This window comes from Coregonus lavaretus (assembly GCF_964263955.1).
Source record: "Coregonus lavaretus genome assembly, contig: HAP1_SCAFFOLD_102, whole genome shotgun sequence".
Classification (NCBI taxonomy): domain Eukaryota; kingdom Metazoa; phylum Chordata; class Actinopteri; order Salmoniformes; family Salmonidae; genus Coregonus; species Coregonus lavaretus.
The window spans coordinates 1,119,601-1,140,337 of NW_028159396.1; the positions used below are offsets into that span (position 1 = coordinate 1,119,601).

General features: G+C 40.5%; 1 protein-coding gene and 1 long non-coding RNA gene across 2 annotated transcripts; both read right to left on the minus strand.

Moving 5' to 3' along the window:
• Positions 1–8,892: 8,892 nt before the first annotated feature.
• LOC311122919 lies at positions 8,893–11,085 on the minus strand. The gene is made up of 3 exons (XR_014612525.1): positions 10,880–11,085; positions 10,601–10,794; positions 8,893–10,463 (listed from the first exon to the last, which is right to left on the minus strand). It is a non-coding gene; the product is annotated as an uncharacterized lncRNA (long non-coding RNA).
• A 910-nt stretch (positions 11,086–11,995) lies between these two features.
• Positions 11,996–13,436, minus strand: LOC311122911 (uncharacterized protein; the record flags this gene model as incomplete). Its single annotated transcript, XM_084197214.1, has 3 exons — positions 12,891–13,436; positions 12,327–12,424; positions 11,996–12,196 (listed from the first exon to the last, which is right to left on the minus strand). The coding sequence occupies exons 1-3, from the start codon at positions 13,345–13,347 to the stop codon at positions 11,996–11,998; spliced, it is 756 nt and encodes a 251-aa protein (XP_084053340.1). The 5' UTR covers positions 13,348–13,436.
• Between the last annotated feature and the right edge of the window lie 7,301 nt (positions 13,437–20,737).

Here is a 20,737-nt window from a genome sequence, read left to right on the forward strand (position 1 = left end):
TTTAACAGGAATATTCTAGTTTAAACGGTGGTTGGTTAAAGATGAAACTTGTTTTGTGACCTATTGAATTTATACATTAAATATATGTTGGCGAAGTATAATAAATTGAATTAAATAATTAAATAACGAATAAAAATAAAAATAAATGTTTTTGAGCGATCTATTTAATTCTGAGTTTAGTCTTAGAGTGAATAATGTAGAACGAACGAATATTGAATGGTTGGAAATACTCAGTGATTGCATTAACTGCTGAAATCTTGTGTGTTTCTATGTTTTTTGAAATATGAGAGGAACATGGAATGAGAGGAGAGAGAGAGGGGGGCTAACGTGTGCGTGACGTCACATGACGTGACATCACGTGACGCGGCAGAGGATCAGACATCAGGCTAGGTTACAAGATCTTCCTTTTTACAGATATGTGATAAAATGACAATTTTGCATAGGCTTGGCAAAATACTATTTGAATAAAATTTACATTTTGGAGGCTATGTGCATCACTGGGCTGGATTACAGTTCGATTGGAAATCAGGTACTGACATTATTTGGCAATTATGATTATTGGGTTTATATCATAGGAAGAAACAAGGGGTTATGGGGATTGTAGTGTTGTAGGGGTACAGGCGTTGTTTTAGGATTATAGTCTGAAGTTTAATACTTGCATTTGATGGGTTATGGTGAGAGAGCCACTAATAGCTAAATTGATAAGATAGGGAAATAAAAAATTGATTTCAATTATTCGTTTTTTTTTTTAAATTAGATTTTTAATTGATTTTTAATTTTTATGGAAATGGTTTTTGAATAAAACATTTAATTGAATTTTTTAATATTCATATTTTTGCCGGTTTATTTAAAAAAAAAAAAAAAATGTTTTTTTAATTGTTTAGGTTATATTAAGAATTACAGGGGGGAAGCCTATGTAAGTTATATAGTCTAAAATAGGATAGTTCACAATAAAGGAATAGAAAGGCTTGTTACAATGGGGAAAAAGATATCAGGACTATGAAAGTCATTACACGGGTTGAAATAGTGGTAATCCTTTAATTAAAGTGTTGCTAGGGTATCCGGCAAGTGAAACAAAAGTTGCCCTTCATTCTCAAACAGAAATTGATAAAATATTCCAGCGATAAGATAGGCTAAAAAATAGAGCTTAGGGATGTTTATCCTCAGTTCCAGTCATCATCCAGGAGAGTGATTATTGCCTCAGAGATGAAGATGAATCCAAAACTCCAGAAGTAAGAAAAACCGAGATGTCTGGAAACGAAGAGAAGAATGAGGTTCAGAAAGATGAAGAGAAGAAAAACTGATGAAGAAAAGGATCCCAACAATAGGAATGTCTGGGAAAAAAGAGGGAGGCTAAGCAGGATGGAACGTGAAGGAGATGAGGAGGATGAAGATGAGAGTGATTGATGAGAGGCCATGGGTGGAGGTGACTCTGTGATCAGAAGGAAGTGGCAAGAGAGGAAAGAAGGATACTGGAGACTTGATCTCTGATGAAGGTTGAAGAAAGAAGGGTACAAGAGCAAAGAAGAAATGGAGATATAGGCTGATTGCTTATCATGCCTGGATAAATCGAATAAGAAGTAACACGACTGGATGAAGAATTCAAGAATGGAAGGAGAAGAACACATTGAGGTCAAGAAGAGCCCACTAGTAAGAAGATGATGGAAGATGATATTTCGAGGACAGAACTTAGAAGAGAACCTTTTGAAGAATACTGATATGTCAACGACGAGAAGAACAGGACGAAGAAAACTCAATCAAATACAACTTATAACTGGTGGTGGAGAAGAAGAAAATAAGTGTTGGTTATGAAGAATCAGAGTGAACCAAATCAACAATCACTGTTACAGCTTCAACTGAACAATATTGATAATGCAATGGTACCAGCCAAGGGGGGTACCAGGTTATCCATATCCACTGTCAGTTTCTGGACAGACACAGAATTGGAGAGAACATTTTTAAGGAAGATACAGGGGCAATTCAAGATCACCTGTTGGTGCCTAAAAGATCCGGAAGGGGGGTGTCAGAAGAGAGCATCGATTAGAGAAGAAGAGAAAATAGCTAACAATTGGAGTAAAAACAACTGACCATTAGAAGTGATGGTGAATAGTGGAAAAACTTATCTGGGTTCAGCCTAAAGAGGTTAAACATCTCACTAATTAAACATCTAACTAATTAGGATAGGATAGGGATTTGAGGTAGTAAAACAGTTAATTACTCTTAAGATACTAATATTAGAAGATACTGTTATTGCAGTGTTGGGAAGAGATGCATTGTTTAAATTGAATTGTACAATTGGATGTACACTAAAAGGTTTTTCTGGTAGAAGATTTTAAAAAGTAGGGTTTTTGGGAATCATTTGCTTAAAAAGATAATATCATAGGAAGGATGATAATGTATTAGACAATGTCTGAAAATAAACTTAAAAGGGGTGACTGTTTATTCTGGGTTATATTCTTACACTAAGAGATTTCAGGCTAGGCTAAAAGGTGTTTAGTCGTTTGCCAAGTCTGTGTGTAAGGAGTCAGAAGCCGGTGGGGAACTTTCCCAATCACATAGTCTACATTTGGTGGTAAAGGGATTTTGTGAATATATCAGTGGAAAAAGGTTTTTAAAGCTTATGAGAGAAAAGATTAGATTAAAATAAGTTAGGAGGACTAGGTTGAAGGAACTCTTAAGACAGTAAGCTAAGTTTCAAAGTTAGTAGTAAGAGAGAGAGAACAGTGATGAAGGACATTTTAGAGTTTAGTGGGAAGATATGGTAGGAGGTTAGATCTGTTAGGGGCAGATGCATTGAGAAAGTATGTGTTGCTGAATGATAAGAGAAGATTGAGGGGGATTGAGTATCTATAGTTACAGTTCCCAGCAGGGAGATCAAGGTAATTATAGGTGTATTTTTTATAATCAAAAGTTTGAAAGTCAGGGATTTAGAGAAAGGACTGAGATTTGGGGAAAAAGTGACACTAGTGGTGATAGATGGAAGTACAAGCAAAGACAACTTTTTTCTTTGGGGAAAAACTAGGAGTAACTAAGGATATCAACACTTCAGTCTATTAAAACAACAGTGAGAAGCAATTTAACTCTTTCAACATTGTTAGTTATTAAAGTCATAAATATATCACATTTGATTATAAGGGTCCAGCATCAATTATAGGGGGAAAAGTAATGTTACAGAGAAAGGTCAGGGAGAATATATGTATGCTTATTTAGGGCAAGCATTAGAATTTGTTCCGGTTAAGAATTATGGGTTAAAGGGCTATGTAATTCATAAAGTGATGCCTATAATGGAAGATTTGAAGTCTGTAGAAGTTTCCACAGTCACAGAGGGAGTTAAGGATAAGTTTATTACAGTAGTCACTCAAACAGTAAATAATACACAGAGTATATTGGTAGCTTTTCCACTAGAAGGAATTAAGGGTTTTAATTCATCAACTAAATCAACAACGTTAATGGTAACTTTGGGGAAGGGATTAATGATACGATGGCAATAGCAAATGTAGGAAATATGACACCGACAACAACTGTTCTGAAATTAGAGGTAGCAAGAGGGACTCAGGAGGTTATGGTACGAATGGGGTTAAAATAGGAGAGCAGATAGAAACAATATAGATTAATCTGAAATGGAGAATATAGATTCATCATGGAAGCTGCAGGATGGGGTCTTTTGATTTTGATGACAGAGGGGGGGGGTATCTGATCAGTACTGCTCGTTCCTCTGTTGTGAAAATTAGAGATAGATTAACTCATTCTGTAAGAATCAGTGAGGAATCTTGTGGGTTGATGTCTGTTGGGGATGCCAGCACCAGGCCTGTTAGACGGTCGCGCGGCCTCTAGCGGGTATGGGTCAGTCTTATGCTTTGTCATGACTGTGGTATCGGCAACAGTCATTGACAGATAAAATAATGTCGTTGTCAGAACAGTAGGGTTTAAGTGTTCTTGGGTAAATGGTTTACCCTATGGGAATTGTTAGATGGAAAGTAAAGTCAGGTAACAGCGGAACCCTGAAGTATTCAGGTGAACCAGTGAGGATAAAAGTTGTGGTTGTTCTAATAAAACATATGAGGTAAAGGGGTATGTTTATGGGAATATCAGAGTGTGATGAGTGTAGGATAACTTAGGATAAGTATGACCTTAAGGGTAGTAATGACAAATAATATGTTACTTAGGACTTTGATGGTTAAAAGATTAGCTTTTGACTGACAATGTGACTATTGGGAATTTTAGAGATATTTGGTGGGTTTGTGATGATAAAGTATATTCTTACCCTATGGAGGGATAGGATGTTGTTACATGTCAACGTGTAAGCTTCCATATGAAGTTTTTACCATTAAAAGAGTAGGGGTCCCGAACACAGAACAATCTGAATTTAGGTCTAGAAATTGGGTAAAGAGAGATATGGTGACATTTAATAGTCTTTAAGTCTAAGGGAGAAGGGGACAGTTTCCATGGTATGGTGTAACATTTGGGAAGATCATATTGATAACTATTAGTTATAATTTGAGTCCAGATAGTTCAGAAAAGATCACGAGTGTTATAGATGCGTTGGAAAATATCAGGGATGCATTTGGTTGCAAGATCAGTTAGGCCAGTAGGGGGCAGTGATGGGTTAATGACAGCTTTGATAGCACTGTGTAATATGTTACTGACTTTTGAGGAAGCTATGAGATTGAAATAGGTTGGAGAATGATGCCTGGAGGCAACACTCAGATGCCGGTGTTGACTGTTCCGGATCTGGACGAAGACGGACGAGGGGGTCTAGATGGACTACTGAATGGATAAATATCCTTTTTGATTATTTGATCATTTTATTTTTATTGTTTCAAGGAAAACATTTTTTTTAGTATGATTTTAGAATGATTTTCTGAATCAAGGGGGGGATAGGTTAATGTGATTCATACATCATTTATATGTCATTTTTATATTCTTAAATTGATGTTGAGGTTTAATTTGAAAATGTTGTTTTGCAAAAGATACTGTTTGGTCTTTTATTTTCTTCCAGAAGCATTTGGGAGAACATGTGGAGATTGAAATATTCAAACAAGGACAATATGAAGGGACAATATGAAGGGACAATATGACTGGAGGAGATGAAACAAGGAGGGTGTGGAAAGGTTCCGATTCCATCATCAACGATGCAGTGGAAGTCGAGACTACGGAGGTCGAGACTACGGAGGAGAGGAAGTGTAGTGGACTACATTCCAGTGTCTGCAATGAAATATAGACATATTTGATGTGTAATACATAATTGTGTCATATTCTTAGGTATTGATTTTAGTAGAATGATGTTTGAGGTTATTGAATACATGTGAGGATCTTAGATGTTTTTGTTTATTTCGTGAATGTTTAGGGACAGGACGTCTAGGCAGGGAGAGATTCACTTTAGGGTCCTATGGGTTGACCAGCCTGAGAGTGGATGTTTCTGGATAGGATTTTGTTTGCAGGGGCTTACATGTGTATTTAATTGCATCATAGTTTCAAATGCATTTACATGGTTAATGAGGTTATCTGGAGTACCGACGGTGGTTGCCTGGGGCAGAGGGACCGTGAGAGAATTTTACTGTCTTGATTGATGGATGGATATCTGAAAAGATGGCTGCCGGACAGTTTTTCGCTCTTACACTCCATAAAGATTTGTTCATATTTCCTAGTAATGTATTCACACTTCATAAACAGTTATTCATATTTCATAGAAAGGTATTTACACTCTAGAGAAGAATGTTTTTGGTTTAATGTTAAAGATACTCAATAAGATAAATTGTTACTAGTCATAATCCTATTCTGTTTGTTTTCGAGACGTTTAGTTCGTCTCGAAGGGGGGAATATGTAGTGTATTAAAATTATGTCTTTGTTAAATGTTTTTCATGAAGAAATGGAATGTTGGTTGTGTTAGTAGCAAGAGGGAATGTTTTGGGTGTAACGCCACATCCAGCAGACCGGAAGTGTCTTGGAGACTGGGGATTGGCCAGAAGAGGTCAGCTTCGTTGTTTATAAATAGGGGGGTTAAACGAAGAAGAAGTCAGAACGGCCATGGCAATCTGAGGAGCCGTTCTCCAGACCTCGCGAGTCTGTTACTCATGCTGAAGCTTGTGGTCTGAATAAACCTTATGATCAACGTTCAGTATGAGCAGACTCCTTTTGTTGACAGCAATAATTGCCACCACTCATCAGATACGACACTGGCCTGCACAATCCCCCGACCTCAACCCAATGGAGATGGTTTGGGATGAGATGGACCGCAGAGTGAAGGAAAAGCAGCCAACAAGTGCTCAGCATATGTGGGAACTCCTTCAAGACTGTTGGAAAAGCATGTGCTGTGTCCTAACGTTTGAGTAGTACTGTACATACAATGCTCTCGGAAAGTATTCAGACCCCTTGACTTTTTACACATTTTTGTTACAGCCTTATTCTAAAATACAGTGAGGGGAAAAAAGTATTTGATCCCCTGCTGATTTTGTACGTTTGCCCACTGACAAAGAAATGATCAGTCTATAATTTTAATGGTAGGTTTATTTGAACAGTGAGAGACAGAATAACAAAAACATCCAGAAAAACGCATGTCAGAAATGTTATAAATTGATTTGCATTTTAATTAGCTAAATAAGTATTTGACCCCCTCTCAATCAGAAAGATTTATGTCTCCCAGGTGTCTTTTATACAGGTAATGATCTGAGATTAGGAGCACACTCTTAAAGGGAGTGCTCCTAATCTCAGTTTGTTACCTGTATAAAAGACACCTGTCCACAGAAGCAATCAATCAATCAGATTCCAAACTCTCCACCATGGCCAAGACCAAAGAGCTCTCCAAGGATGTCAGGGACAAGATTGTAGACCTACACAAGGCTACAAGACCATCGCCAAGCAGCTTGGTGAGAAGGAGACAACAGTTGGTGCGATTATTCGCAAATGGAAGAAACACAAAATAACTGTCAATCTCCCTCTGCCTGGGGCTCCATGCAAGATCTCACCTCGTGGAGTTGCAATGATCATGAGAACGGTGAGGAATCAGCCCAGAACTACACGGGAGGATCTTGTCAATGATCTCAAGGCAGCTGGGACCATAGTCACCAAGAAAACAATTGGTAACATACTACGCCGTGAAGGACTGAAATCCTGCAGCGCCCGCGAGGTCCCCCCGCTCAAGAAAGCACATATACAGGCCCGTCTGAAGTTTGCCAATGAACATCTGAATGATTCAGAGGAGAACTGGGTGAAAGTGTTGTGGTCAGATGAGACCAAAATCGAGCTCTTTGGAATCAACTCAACTTGCTGTGTTTGGAGGAGGAGGAATGCTGCCTATGACCCCAAGAACACCATCCCCACCATCAAACATGGAGGTGGAAACATTATGCTTTGGGGGTGTTTTTCTGCTAAGGGGACAGGCCAACTTCACCGCATCAAAGGGACGATGGATGGGGCCATGTACCGTCAAATCTTGGGTGAGAACCTCCTTCCCTCAGCCAGGGCATTGAAAATGGGTCGTGGATGGGTATTCCAGCATGACAATGACCCAAAACACACGGCCAAGGCAACAAAGGAGTGGCTCAAGAAGAAGCACATTAAGGTCCTGGAGTGGCCTAGCCAGTCTCCAGACCTTAATCCCATAGTAAATCTGTGGAGGGAGCTGAAGGTTCGAGTTGCCAAACGTCAGCCTCGAAACCTTAATGACTTGGAGAAGATCTGCAAAGAGGAGTGGGACAAAATCCCTCCTGAGATGTGTGCAAACCTGGTGGCCAACTACAAGAAACATCTGACCTCTGTGATTGCCAACAAGGGTTTTGCCAATGTACTAAGTCATGTTTTGCAGAGGGGTCAAATACTTATTTCCCTCATTAAAATGCAAATCAATTTATAACATTTTTGACATGTGTTTTTCTGGATTTTTTTGTTGTTATTCTGTCTCTCACTGTTCAAATAAACCTACCATTAAAATGATAGACTGATCATTTCTTTGTCAGTGGGCAAACGTACCAAATCAGCAGGGGATCAAATACTTTTTTCCCCTCACTGTAGATATTTTAAATTGTTTCATTTCCCCCTCATCAATCTATACACAACACCCCATAAATGTCAAAGCAAAAAACAGGTTTGTATGAATTTTTTCACCTTTTTTCAAAAAGAAAACCTGAAATGTCACATTTACGTAAATATTGAGACCCTTTACTCAGTACTTTGTTGAAGCACCTTTAGCAGCGATTACAGCCTAGAGTGTTCTCAGTGTTGCCAGGCGCCCAGCTCTAGGAAGAGTCTTGGTGGTTCCAAAGGTCTTCCTTTTAAGAATGATGTTGGCCACTGTGTTCTTGGGGACCTTCAATGCTGCAGAAATGTTTTGGTACACTTCCCCAGATCTGTGCCGTGACACAATCCTGTCTCGGAGCTCTAAGGACAATTCCTTTGACCTCATGGCTTGGTATTTGCTCTGACATGCGTTTGTCAACTGTGGGACCTTTTATAAACAGGTGTGTGCCTTTCCAAATCATGTCCAATCCATTGAATTTACCACAGGTAAGTTGTAGAAACATCTCAAGGATGATCAATGGAAACATGATGCATCTCAGCTCAATTTCGAGTGTCATATCAAAACGTCTGAATACTTATTTAAATAAGGTATCTTTTTTTAAATATATATTTGCAAAAATGTATAAAAACCTGTTTTGTTTCTGTCATTAAGGAGTATTGTGTGTAGATTGATGAGTGAAAAATTATTTTTAATCCATTTTAGAATCAGGCTGCACCGTAAAAGAATACGGAAAAGGTCGAGGGGTCTGAATACTTTCCGAAAGCACTATATTATAAAGTATGAAAAGGCTTGTTCATTCAGATGTCATGAATTCACTATGATATCATCATATTTTTGTATATGTTTTATTGATTGAAAAACTTTTTTTCCTCAGACATAAATAAACAATTCCAGGTGAAAGCCAAAGGCCATAGCTTTAATAAAATACCAAATTAACTGGCAAAGTAGCAGAGCTTGGCCTGCATTCAGCAACGTCACGTGATACGTGTTTGAAGCTGTTTCAGTACAGCACTACAGGGAGAGAGGGCAAACTCCACTGGACTGGTTTCATAGTATGGAATCACTTCAGAGTTTCTGGATTTGGGGTAAACTTCTCCTTTAAAGCATCATTGAGAAATAATTAATTGAAGTTGGAACATTTGTAGACTAACGGTTAAGAGTGTTGGGCCAGTAACCGAAAGGTCACTGGTTCGAATCCCCACGCCCGCAAGGTGGAAAGGTCTGCCGTTCTGCACTTGAGCAAAGCAGTTATCCCCCAACAACAAATGCTCCTCGGACGCGGATGACGTGGAACTTCGATTAAGGCAGCCCCCGCACCTCTCTGATTCAGATGGGTTGGGTTAAATGAGAAAGACACATTTAGAGTGAATGCATTCAGCTGTGACTGACTAGATATGCCCTTTCCTTTCCCTTTTCATCCTAGTCCTCCTTTAAGACTCCATAATGTTTCATCATTAGATGCTACAGTCCTCCTTTAAGACTCCATAATGTTTCATCATTAGATGCTACAGTCCTCCTTTAAGACTCCATAATGTTTCATCATCAGATGCTACAGGCCTCCTTTAAGACTCCATAATGTTTTATCATTAGATGCTACAGTCCTCCTTTAAGACTCCATAATGTTTCATCATTAGATGCTACAGTCCTCCTTTAAGACTCCATAATGTTTCATCATTAGATGCTACAGTCCTCCTTTAAGACTCCATAATGTTTCATCATTAGATGCTACAGTCCTCCTTTAAGACTCCATAATGTTTCATCATTAGATGCTACAGGCTACAAATCAACAATGGGTCATATTAATCTTTACCACTTGACCTGTAATATGAGCAGTATTTTAATTTAGTAAAAAAATGAATTACATTAATTTATTAATATTGAAAAACATAAAAATGAATATTGAAAATATAACATTCTAGATTATTTTTCTATATATTGTTGAACATAATATACTGTAAGGATATATCAGGTCCAGGATCTCTGCTAGTGTTACAGTTATGGGCCATTTTATAACCGGCCAATAGCAGACCACTCCACTTCCCATACGAGGCTGCTATGGTGGTGTGACCAGGGGAGACGTAGGAGGCAGTTGGTCCAGAGGAGGCCGTGTTGGTGGTGACAGACGGGGGACGGGGGTGCATCGTGGTGGTGGTGGACAAAACCGCCGACAATGGCTTGGAGGAGCTGGTGTTTGTAATGGTGGGGTTGAGGGGCCAACGATGGTGTGGCCGGGAGAGTAGGCACGTGGCCTTCTTCTGCAGCTGGGGACTCCGGCGGCTCCTACAGGTGTTGCACACTGGGAGGCACTGGCAGTGGTGATGCACACTCAGCTCTCCCCCTGTCCAGGGTGTCCGGCCTCCTTATGCTCAGGTTCTTGTGCCTCTTCCTGAACAATTCCCACCACCTCTTCCCCAGTGGTGGGATTGTTTCCCCTGGGTGCCGAAACCTACAATAGAATAGAATGTATAATTGTCCATCCAGGATGAAAATGTTTGTTTTGGCATCACCATACACATCCACATTTACATCACACACATTGAGAACAGTCAGTCCACCAATCTACATACATAGAACACCAAATACCTGCGTATTTTGTCGGCGTATTTCATCAGCCTCTGTCTGGTGAAGGGGAACCCATGGCTGGCGCAGTAGATACAGTACTGCACCAGAGAATTTTCATCCTCTGGTGCAAGCAATGTGGGTGGTCCACGGCGACAAACATGGGTCCCCCGGCCGCTCAGCCTGTACGCCAGGGTCTGCCGAGGTACACCATGTACCTTGGTAGATAAGAAAATAAAACTGTTACTAGCAGATAAAATTCACATACACATGGTAATCTCCTAAAAACAAAAGATGCCTAACCTTGGCAGCATGGCGGATAGCCATCCCTGCCCCGCAGTCCTCCATGGCATGGAACATATCCACCTCACTCCACTGCTTCCTCTTGACTTTCTCCATGCTGTGGTGGTAAATACATGTAGCTAAATAACTTGGCATACTATACACATTTTAGACAGATAACTCAATCTGAATATGTATAAACATTTACATTTCAGAGCTAAGGCATTGAAAGGTGATGAAAGTTTTCACATTAACTGAAAATGTACCCACGTTTTTTGTTTGATGTTATCTGTAATGAAAATGAGTGTCCCAATTAGTTTCATATTGATGCATACATTGTAAAATTTGACTAAATACTGCCTCTATGTAGCTGTTGTAAGATGAAACATAGCCAACAGTGAGTGATAGGTGTCAAAAAGTTAATGGTTCAAAATTCCAAATACATTTTTGCAGATTGTGCAAAACGCCTCCGTCAGAGGACTCCAATTCTGAAAAGGTAAAGCTTGACAACATTCAGCTGTTTTCGTGATATGTATTATCTAACGCTTACAATTTCTTTCCTTTTTGCTGTCTTAGCAGTTCTATCAACATTTAGCAACTAAGCTAGTAACATTAGAAAATGCGTTAGCTATATTTCAGAGGTAAAAAGTTGGATATTAAATGATGTGTGGTCTGTCGCGCCGTCAAATTTTACAATATGCAAACCGAACTTAACTTACAAAAATAGCAATGAAAATCGGTGGTCAGCTAGCTAGAAGGGTGTCGTTAGTCGCAAAACGTACAGTTATTTTCCAGTCCATTTAAACGTCGAACTCGAGGTGATTTAGTCCTCCAACCACTAGAGTGTCCGAAGTTAGGGGGTGTCCGATGTTGGGGGAAAATTAGCTAATGTTTTTAGGAAATGTTTTTGTAAAACATGCACCTTATATTGGATCATCTTGAAACGTTCTCTCTAAATCTAACTTTCATCAAGGTTTTATATAGTCTATTGGTTTCTCTCTTTTAATTGGTAGAATCCTTTTTCAGTGTTATGATATTCATAACATCCATATCCACCAGTCTATCTTCGTGTCAACTAACAGAACTCTGCTGGTTGTCCTGGTAACAGATACCAGTGGGCAGATCTATTTTATTTGTTCAAACTAAACTACAGCACTTACTTTGATGAGTCAAATCTGCTCCTTTCTTCTCTTTTCCTCCTCTCACAGTTCCACTCAGCCCCGTTGTTTTCCTGCAGTCCACCAGCCGCACAGACAACCTTTTCAGACCCAGCAGTAAGGTGCTACTGGGAGAGGTACGACACGGGGACTCTGGGAGGGAGGAAGGGCTAGCGTTGTCCTGGTAACCATATAGAGGGGACACAGACACAGATCATTATGGATGCTGATGTCACTGTTGTCATAAAGTGCTTTACAGAAACCCAGCCCCCGATAGAGCAAGCTGTATGCTAGACCAGACCAAGCTGTACCATCTGGTGTTCTGATCTGGAGAGACTCTTCTCTGCCTCGTCAGCATCAGGATGTTGTTGAGGCTCCCCAGTGGATCCATGATAGTCATGTCTCTCTCCTGTGTGAACGAGAACATCAAACAGATGGTAAACGTATTATCTTCTATTGCAATCATAGGGTCTTACAATAGGCATTAATATATCTAAACAGGGCCTAAAATGGCCACTTTCATCACGATTTCATAAAATATTGTTTATGATGCAAATGTGAAAAGGTAGTTCCACAAATTGGGTGCCTTTTGCGTCCATTTGATATTTTAAGTAGAAATTAAGCACCAATTTTGAATTTTAAAAGCCTGTTATATTAGATGAGGTGCACTTTAATGTAGACCACATGGAGAATTCATTAAAACTAATTTAAAAGTCCCAAAAATATATGTACAAATTGCAGATTGAACCTTTAACAATTCCTACAGTACTGAACAACATATTGAAGTATATAACTTCAGTAGAATGCCCCTTAAAAACCACACATTAGTTCAAGAACTGTATAGTTTGTGCCCCTGTTTTTAAGACAGTACTCACTGGTGTTAATCTGATATTCTGTCTCCTCCTCCTGCTCTTTCACTCCAAAAACGTCTTCTTTCTTCACCTTTATTGAGATACCATCCTCTTCCTCTCTAAAAGGTTCTTCCTCTTTTTTCACTGTAACATCCTCTTCTTCTTCTTCTTTCAATACACCAACGTCCTCTTCCTCCTTTATCATTCTGAAAGCTTCTACCTCCTCCTCTTCCACTGTGACAGCCTCTATCCCCTCTTCCACTCCAAACGGACCTTTCTCTTCTTTCACTGTAACATCCTCCTCTTCTTTCAATGTGATAGCCTCCTCTTCCTCCTTTATCATTCTGAAAGCTTCTTCCTCTCCTTTCACTGTAACACCCTCCTCTTCTTGTTTCACGGCAATGTTCAGCCCCAGAGCTTCTTTCTCCATACACCAGACCTCCTCTTCTTTAGCAGGGGAGGAGTAGTTTAGTGAGCTCATGGTCAGGGATGTAAGCTAGTTAGCTAGCTAGTTAGCATTAGCGACTATCCTAGTGCTAGGCTCAGTATCAATCTTTAACAAGTTTGCAAATTAGGTTAAAGTTAACCAGTAGATAATGTTCGTCAACAGAAATGTGTTTAAAACACTGAGATTACCTAATGTACATAAACATGGTTTTAAGCCTCAATCTTTCGGTTTTATGTTGACTAGCAAGCTACCGAGGTGGTTGAAAGAGTAGCCGTGTGGTTGTTGCAGAAGAAGTGTCCCGTCCAGGCCATTATACGTCACGCAAGAATCATCACCTGAAAGACGCACATCGCCATCTGCTGACTGGAGTGGGTAACGCAGTTTGGAAACAATATTTACTACATCGTTCGTATTGGCAAAGAATGTCGTAATAATTTAACAATAAGTTGATATATTTTCTCCTACGTCTTACAAATAAGACTTTCCTGTACACAGACGTAGAAGCTTAATATTAATATTTAGATTTAGGTTCCTGTCTCTCCATTGGGATTCTCTGCCTCTGACCCTATTACGGGGCTGTTTCCCTGGCTTACTGGTGCTTTCCATGCCGTCCCTAGGAGGGGTGCATCACTTGAGTGGGTTGAGTCACTGACATTATCTTCCTGTCCGGTTTGTCGCTCCCTCGGGCTCGTGCAGTGGAGGAGATCTTCGTGGGCTATACTCAGCCTTGTCTCAGGTTAGTAGGTTGGTGGTCTGTTGATATCCCTCTGGTGGTGTGGGGGCTGTGCTTTGGCAAAGTGGGTGGGGTTATATCCTGCCTGGTTGGACCTGTCTGGGGGTATCGTCAGACGGGGCCACAGTGTCTCCCGAACCCCCCTGTCTCAGCCTCCAGTATCTATGCTGCAATAGTCTATGTGCTGGGAGGCTAGGGTCTGTCTGTTATATCTGGTGTTATTCTCTTGTCTTATCCGGTGTCCTGTGTGAATGTAAGTATGCTCCCTCTAATTCTCTCTCTCTCCCTCTCTCCCTCCCATCCCGGAGGACCTGAGCCCTAGGACCATGCCTCAGGACTACCTGTCCCGATGACTCCTTGCTGTCCCCAGTCCACCTGGTCGTGCTGCTGCTCCAGTTTCCACTCTTCTGCCTGCGGCTATGGAATCCTGACCTGTTCACCGGACGTGCTACCTTGTCCCAGACCTGCTGTTTTCAACTCTCTCTCTCTACCACACCTGCTATTTCAACCTCTAAATGCCCGGCTATGAAAAGCCAAGTGATGTTTACTGCTGATGTACTGACCTGTTGCAACCTCTACAACCACTGAGATTATTATTTGACCCTGCTGAACATATATGAACGTTTGAACATCTTGGAGAAAAATCTGGCCTTAATTGCCATGTACTGTTATAATCTCCACCCGGCACAGCCAGAAGGGGACTGGCCACCCCTCAGAGCCCGGTTCCTCTCTAGGTTTCTTCCTAGGTTGCTGCCTGTCTAGGGAGTTTTTCCTAGCCACCGTGCTTCTACATCTGCATTGCTTGCTGTTTGGGGTTTTAGGCTGGGTTTCTGTATAGCACTTTGTGACATCTGCTGATGTAAAAAGGGCTTCATAAATACAATTTGATTGATTGAATTAATAAATACTTCTATGAATAGGTAGTGTGTTAATACACATTCTCTGTTCATTTTTCACATTCGTTTTTATCTAGAAGTGACCATACTATTCCCTTAAATCCACGCTCTATAAGATACAAATCATCCTGTAAACAATAGAGCAAATGCATCACATGCAAATAGCACTTGATTTTCTGTAGTGATATACACTGAGTATACAAAACATTAAAGAATACCTTCTCCTTCCATGACATAGACTGACTAGGTGAATCCAGGTGAAAGCTATGATCCAACTATTGATGTCACTTGTTAAATCCACTTCAATCAGTGTAGATGAAGGGGAGGAGACCGGTTAAAGAAGGATGTTTAAGCCTATAGACAAATGAGACATAGATTGTGTATGTGTGCCATTCAGAGGGTGAATGGGGTAGACAAAATATTTAAGTGCCTTTGAACGGGGTAAGGTAGTAGGTGCCAGGCGCACCGGTTTGTGTCAAGAACTGCACTTAAATATGGGTTTTTCCAGCTCAGCAGTTTCCCATGTGTACCAAGAATGGTCCACCACCCAAACAGTGGATGTTGGTGCCGTTTAAGATGACGGAGGACAAAAAACTAAATCATGAGCATGGCCTTATTTCTATTACACCACATTGGATGACTGTCATTCATATTCCATTCACCCTGTTCAATGTAACAGCGATAGGTTTATGCTACTACATGATACTTTTCCCTGTACCCATCATGAGGTTGCTACAACCTAGCCTATGAATGAAAGTTTAGAATGTAGGTGCACACAGGTCGAGATAAACATTTGAGGTGACAGACAGTGACACATTCAATACCACCTTCCAAACTGTTGCCTGTATCTAGCTGACATAGTGTGTAATCATTAGTCCAACAGTTATAAACAAGAGTTTCTATTGGACAAATTCAGGTACGTTTATCCCGGTTTTGTTCAGTTTTAGAAACGTTTTTCAACAGAATCGGCGGAATGAATAGACCCCTGATCACGCGTAAACACAGTTCACTTTCATAACAGCCACGTTGTATTCCTTCTCGCATCCATACCCTCTCCTCCTCTCACCTTTTCCCTTCGCTTCTGGACTTCAATGCAAACCACATCAGCTGTATGTGACAAGGCGAAAAAACCTTTCCAAGCCAAACCATATCATAACTGCTACACACAGCCTACATCGTTGTCACCATTTTAGCTAAAGTAAAGTCATAGTCAACATAGATAATACATTTACATTTTAGTCATTTAGCAGACGCTCTTCTCCAGAGCGACTTACAGTTAGCACATACATTATTTTTATCGAACCCACAACCCTGGCGTTGCAAACGCCATGCTCTACCAACTGAGCTACATCCCCTGCCGGCCATTCCCTCCCCTACCCTGGACGATGCTGGGCCAATTGTGCGCCGCCCCATAATAGAAGTAACACATGAGTATACCTGCTACAATCATGCAATAATGTTACAGTGTACAGTCAGTAAGCAGTTTAGCACTTACACCGGTGGGCCTGGAGGCAATAAATTAATAAAACCAAAAGCTTACCTTGACTTGGAAGAGTTCCAGTGTTGTGTTGGATAGTCATAGCCAGCTAGCTAACATAGCATCCCTCTGTTTGAGCCGAGTGTTTGAGTAAATAAACTAGCCAGCTGCATTTGCTAAGTAAGTGAAACTGAAAGTGGAGAAAAAAATGACGAAATCTCTCTCTCTCTCTCGCTTTTCCTTCATTTTGGAAGAAATTAATTTGTTCAAAACTGTTCAACTATTGTATTTCTCTCTCTTTGTGTCAATTACTCACCACATTTTATGCACTGCAGTGCTAGCTAGCTGTAGCTTATGCTTTCAGTACTAGATTCATTCTCTGATCCTTTGATTGGGTGGACAACATGTAAGTTCATGCTGCAAGAGCTCTGATAGTTTGGAGGATGTCCTCCGGGAGTTGTCATAATTACTGTGTAAGTCTATGGAAGGGCTTGAGAACCACGAGCCTCCTAGGTTTTGTGTTGAAGTCAATGTACCCAGAGGAGGACGGAAGCTAGCTGTCCTCCGTGCTATACCATGGGGCTACCCTACAGAGTGCTGTTGTGGCTACTGTAGACCTTCATGTTTTAATCAATTATTTGGTGACGTGCTTATATTTAATATAGTTTTATCTAAAAAGGAGAACTTTTTTAATGTTTTTTTTTGTCTGAAAATCACTCAGGAGGATGGTCCTCCCCTTCCTCCTCTGAGGAGCCTCCACTGCACCCAAACGACATCCAGCCAATTTGACACAATTTTGGGAAGCATTGGAGTCAACATGGGCCAGCATCCCTGTGGAATGATTTCCACACTTTGTAGAGTCCATGTCCCGACGAATTGAGGCTGTTCTGAGGGAAAAAGGGGAGGGTGCAACTCAATATTAGGAAGGTATTCCAAATGTTTGGTATAATCAGGGTATATACAGTGGGGAGAACAAGTATTTGATACACTGCCGATTTTGCAGGTTTTCCTACTTACAAAGCATGTAGAGGTCTGTAATTTTTGTCATAGGTACACTTCAACTGTGAGAGACGGAATCTAAAACAAAAATGCAGAAAATCACATTGTATGATTTTTAAGTAATTAATTTGCATTGTATTGCATGACATAAGTATTTGATACATCAGAAAAGCAGAACTTAATATTTGGTACAGAAACCTTTGTTTGCAATTACAGAGAACATACGTTTCCTGTAGGTCTTGACCAGGTTTGCACACACTGCAGCAGGGATATTGGCCCACTCCTCCATACAGACCTTCTCCAGATCCTTTATTGTGTGTATTGAACATTCATATTGGCCTGTACAGCCTTACCTATAGAGTACTATGAAGCTAAAACTACTCAGACTTTCCAAATCAGGGAAGCCACACTAAGATGTCACCATACTATTCCTTTAAAGCCCAACTCAGTAAGATATAAATCATCAGAGTGGCCCACCAACTTAAATGTAAACAATGGAGCAAATGCATCACATGCAAATAGCACTTGATTTTCTGTAGTGATATACACTGAGTATACAAAACATTAAAGAATACCTTCTCCTTCCATGACATAGACTGACTAGGTGAATCCAGGTGAAAGCTATGATCCAACTATTGATGTCACTTGTTAAATCCACTTCAATCAGTGTAGATGAAGGGGAGGAGACCGGTTAAAGAAGGATGTTTAAGCCTATAGACAAATGAGACATAGATTGTGTATGTGTGCCATTCAGAGGGTGAATGGGGTAGACAAAATATTTAAGTGCCTTTGAACGGGGTATGGTAGTAGGTGCCAGGCGCACCGGTTTGTGTCAAGAACTGCACTTAAAAATGGGTTTTTCCAGCTCAGCAGTTTCCCATGTGTACCAAGAATGGTCCACCACCCAAACAGTGGATGTTGGTACCATTTAAGATGAGGGAGGACATTTTGTTTTTCATGAGCATGGCCTTATTTCTATTACACCACATTGGATGACTGCCATTCATATTCCATTCACCCTGTTCAATGTAACAGCGATAGGTTTATGCTACTACATGATACTTTTCCCTGTACCCATCATGAGGTTGCTACAACCTAGCCTATGAATGAAAGTTTAGAATGTAGGTGCACACAGGTCGAGATAAACATTTGAGGTGACAGACAGTGACACATTCAATACCACCTTCCAAACTGTTGCCTGTATCTAGCTGACATAGTGTGTAATCATTAGTCCAACAGTTATAAACAAGAGTTTCTATTGGACAAATTCAGGTACGTTTATCCCGGTTTTGTTCAGTTTTAGAAACGTTTTTCAACAGAATCGGCGGAATGAATAGACCCCTGATCACGCGTAAACACAGTTCACTTTCATAACAGCCACGTTGTATTTCTTCTCGCATCTATGTGCTCTCCTCCTCTCACCTTTTCCCTTCGCTTCTGGACTTCAATGCAAACCACATCAGCTGTATGTGACAAGGCGAAAAAACCTTTCCAAGCCAAACCATATCATAACTGCTACACACAGCCTACATCGTTGTCACCATTTTAGCTAAAGTAAAGTCATAGTCAACATAGATAATACATTTACATTTTAGTCATTTAGCAGACGCTCTTCTCCAGAGCGACTTACAGTTAGCACATACATTATTTTTATCGAACCCACAACCCTGGCGTTGCAAACGCCATGCTCTACCAACTGAGCTACATCCCCTGCCGGCCATTCCCTCCCCTACCCTGGACGATGCTGGGCCAATTGTGCGCCGCCCCATAATAGAAGTAACACATTAGTATACCTGCTATAATCATGCAATAACGTTACAGTGTACAGTCAGTAAGCAGTTTAGCACTTACACCGGTGGGCCTGGAGGCAATAAATTAATAAAACCAAAAGCTTACCTTGTCTTGGAAGAGTTCCAGTGTTGTGTTGGATAGTCATAGCCAGCTAGCTAACATAGCATCCCTCTGTTTGAGCCGAGTGTTTGAGTAAATAAACTAGCCAGCTGCATTTGCTAGCTAAGTGAAACTGAAAGTGGAGAAAAAAATGACGAAATCTCTCTCTCTCTCTCGCTTTTCCTTCATTTTGGAAGAAATTAATTTGTTCAAAACTGTTCAACTATTGTATTTCTCTCTCTTTGTGTCAATTACTCACCACATTTTATGCACTGCAGTGCTAGCTAGCTGTAGCTTATGCTTTCAGTACTAGATTCATTCTCTGATCCTTTGATTGGGTGGACAACATGTAAGTTCATGCTGCAAGAGCTCTGATAGTTTGGAGGATGTCCTCCGGGAGTTGTCATAATTACTGTGTAAGTCTATGGAAGGGCTTGAGAACCACGAGCCTCCTAGGTTTTGTGTTGAAGTCAATGTACCCAGAGGAGGACGGAAGCTAGCTGTCCTCCGTGCTATACCATGGGGCTACCCTACAGAGTGCTGTTGTGGCTACTGTAGACCTTCATGTTTTAATCAATTATTTGGTGACGTGCTTATATTTAATATAGTTTTATCTAAAAAGGAGAACTTTTTTAATGTTTTTTTTTTGTCTGAAAATCACTCAGGAGGATGGTCCTCCCCTTCCTCCTCTGAGGAGCCTCCACTGCACCCAAACGACATCCAGCCAATTTGACACAATTTTGGGAAGCATTGGAGTCAACATGGGCCAGCATCCCTGTGGAATGATTTCCACACTTTGTAGAGTCCATGTCCCGACGAATTGAGGCTGTTCTGAGGGAAAAAGGGGAGGGTGCAACTCAATATTAGGAAGGTATTCCAAATGTTTGGTATAATCAGGGTATATACAGTGGGGAGAACAAGTATTTGATACACTGCCGATTTTGCAGGTTTTCCTACTTACAAAGCATGTAGAGGTCTGTAATTTTTGTCATAGGTACACTTCAACTGTGAGAGACGGAATCTAAAACAAAAATGCAGAAAATCACATTGTATGATTTTTAAGTAATTAATTTGCATTGTATTGCATGACATAAGTATTTGATACATCAGAAAAGCAGAACTTAATATTTGGTACAGAAACCTTTGTTTGCAATTACAGAGAACATACGTTTCCTGTAGGTCTTGACCAGGTTTGCACACACTGCAGCAGGGATATTGGCCCACTCCTCCATACAGACCTTCTCCAGATCCTTTATTGTGTGTATTGAACATTCATATTGGCCTGTACAGCCTTACCTATAGAGTACTATGAAGCTAAAACTACTCAGACTTTCCAAATCAGGGAAGCCACACTAAGATGTCACCATACTATTCCTTTAAAGCCCAACTCAGTAAGATATAAATCATCAGAGTGGCCCACCAACTTAA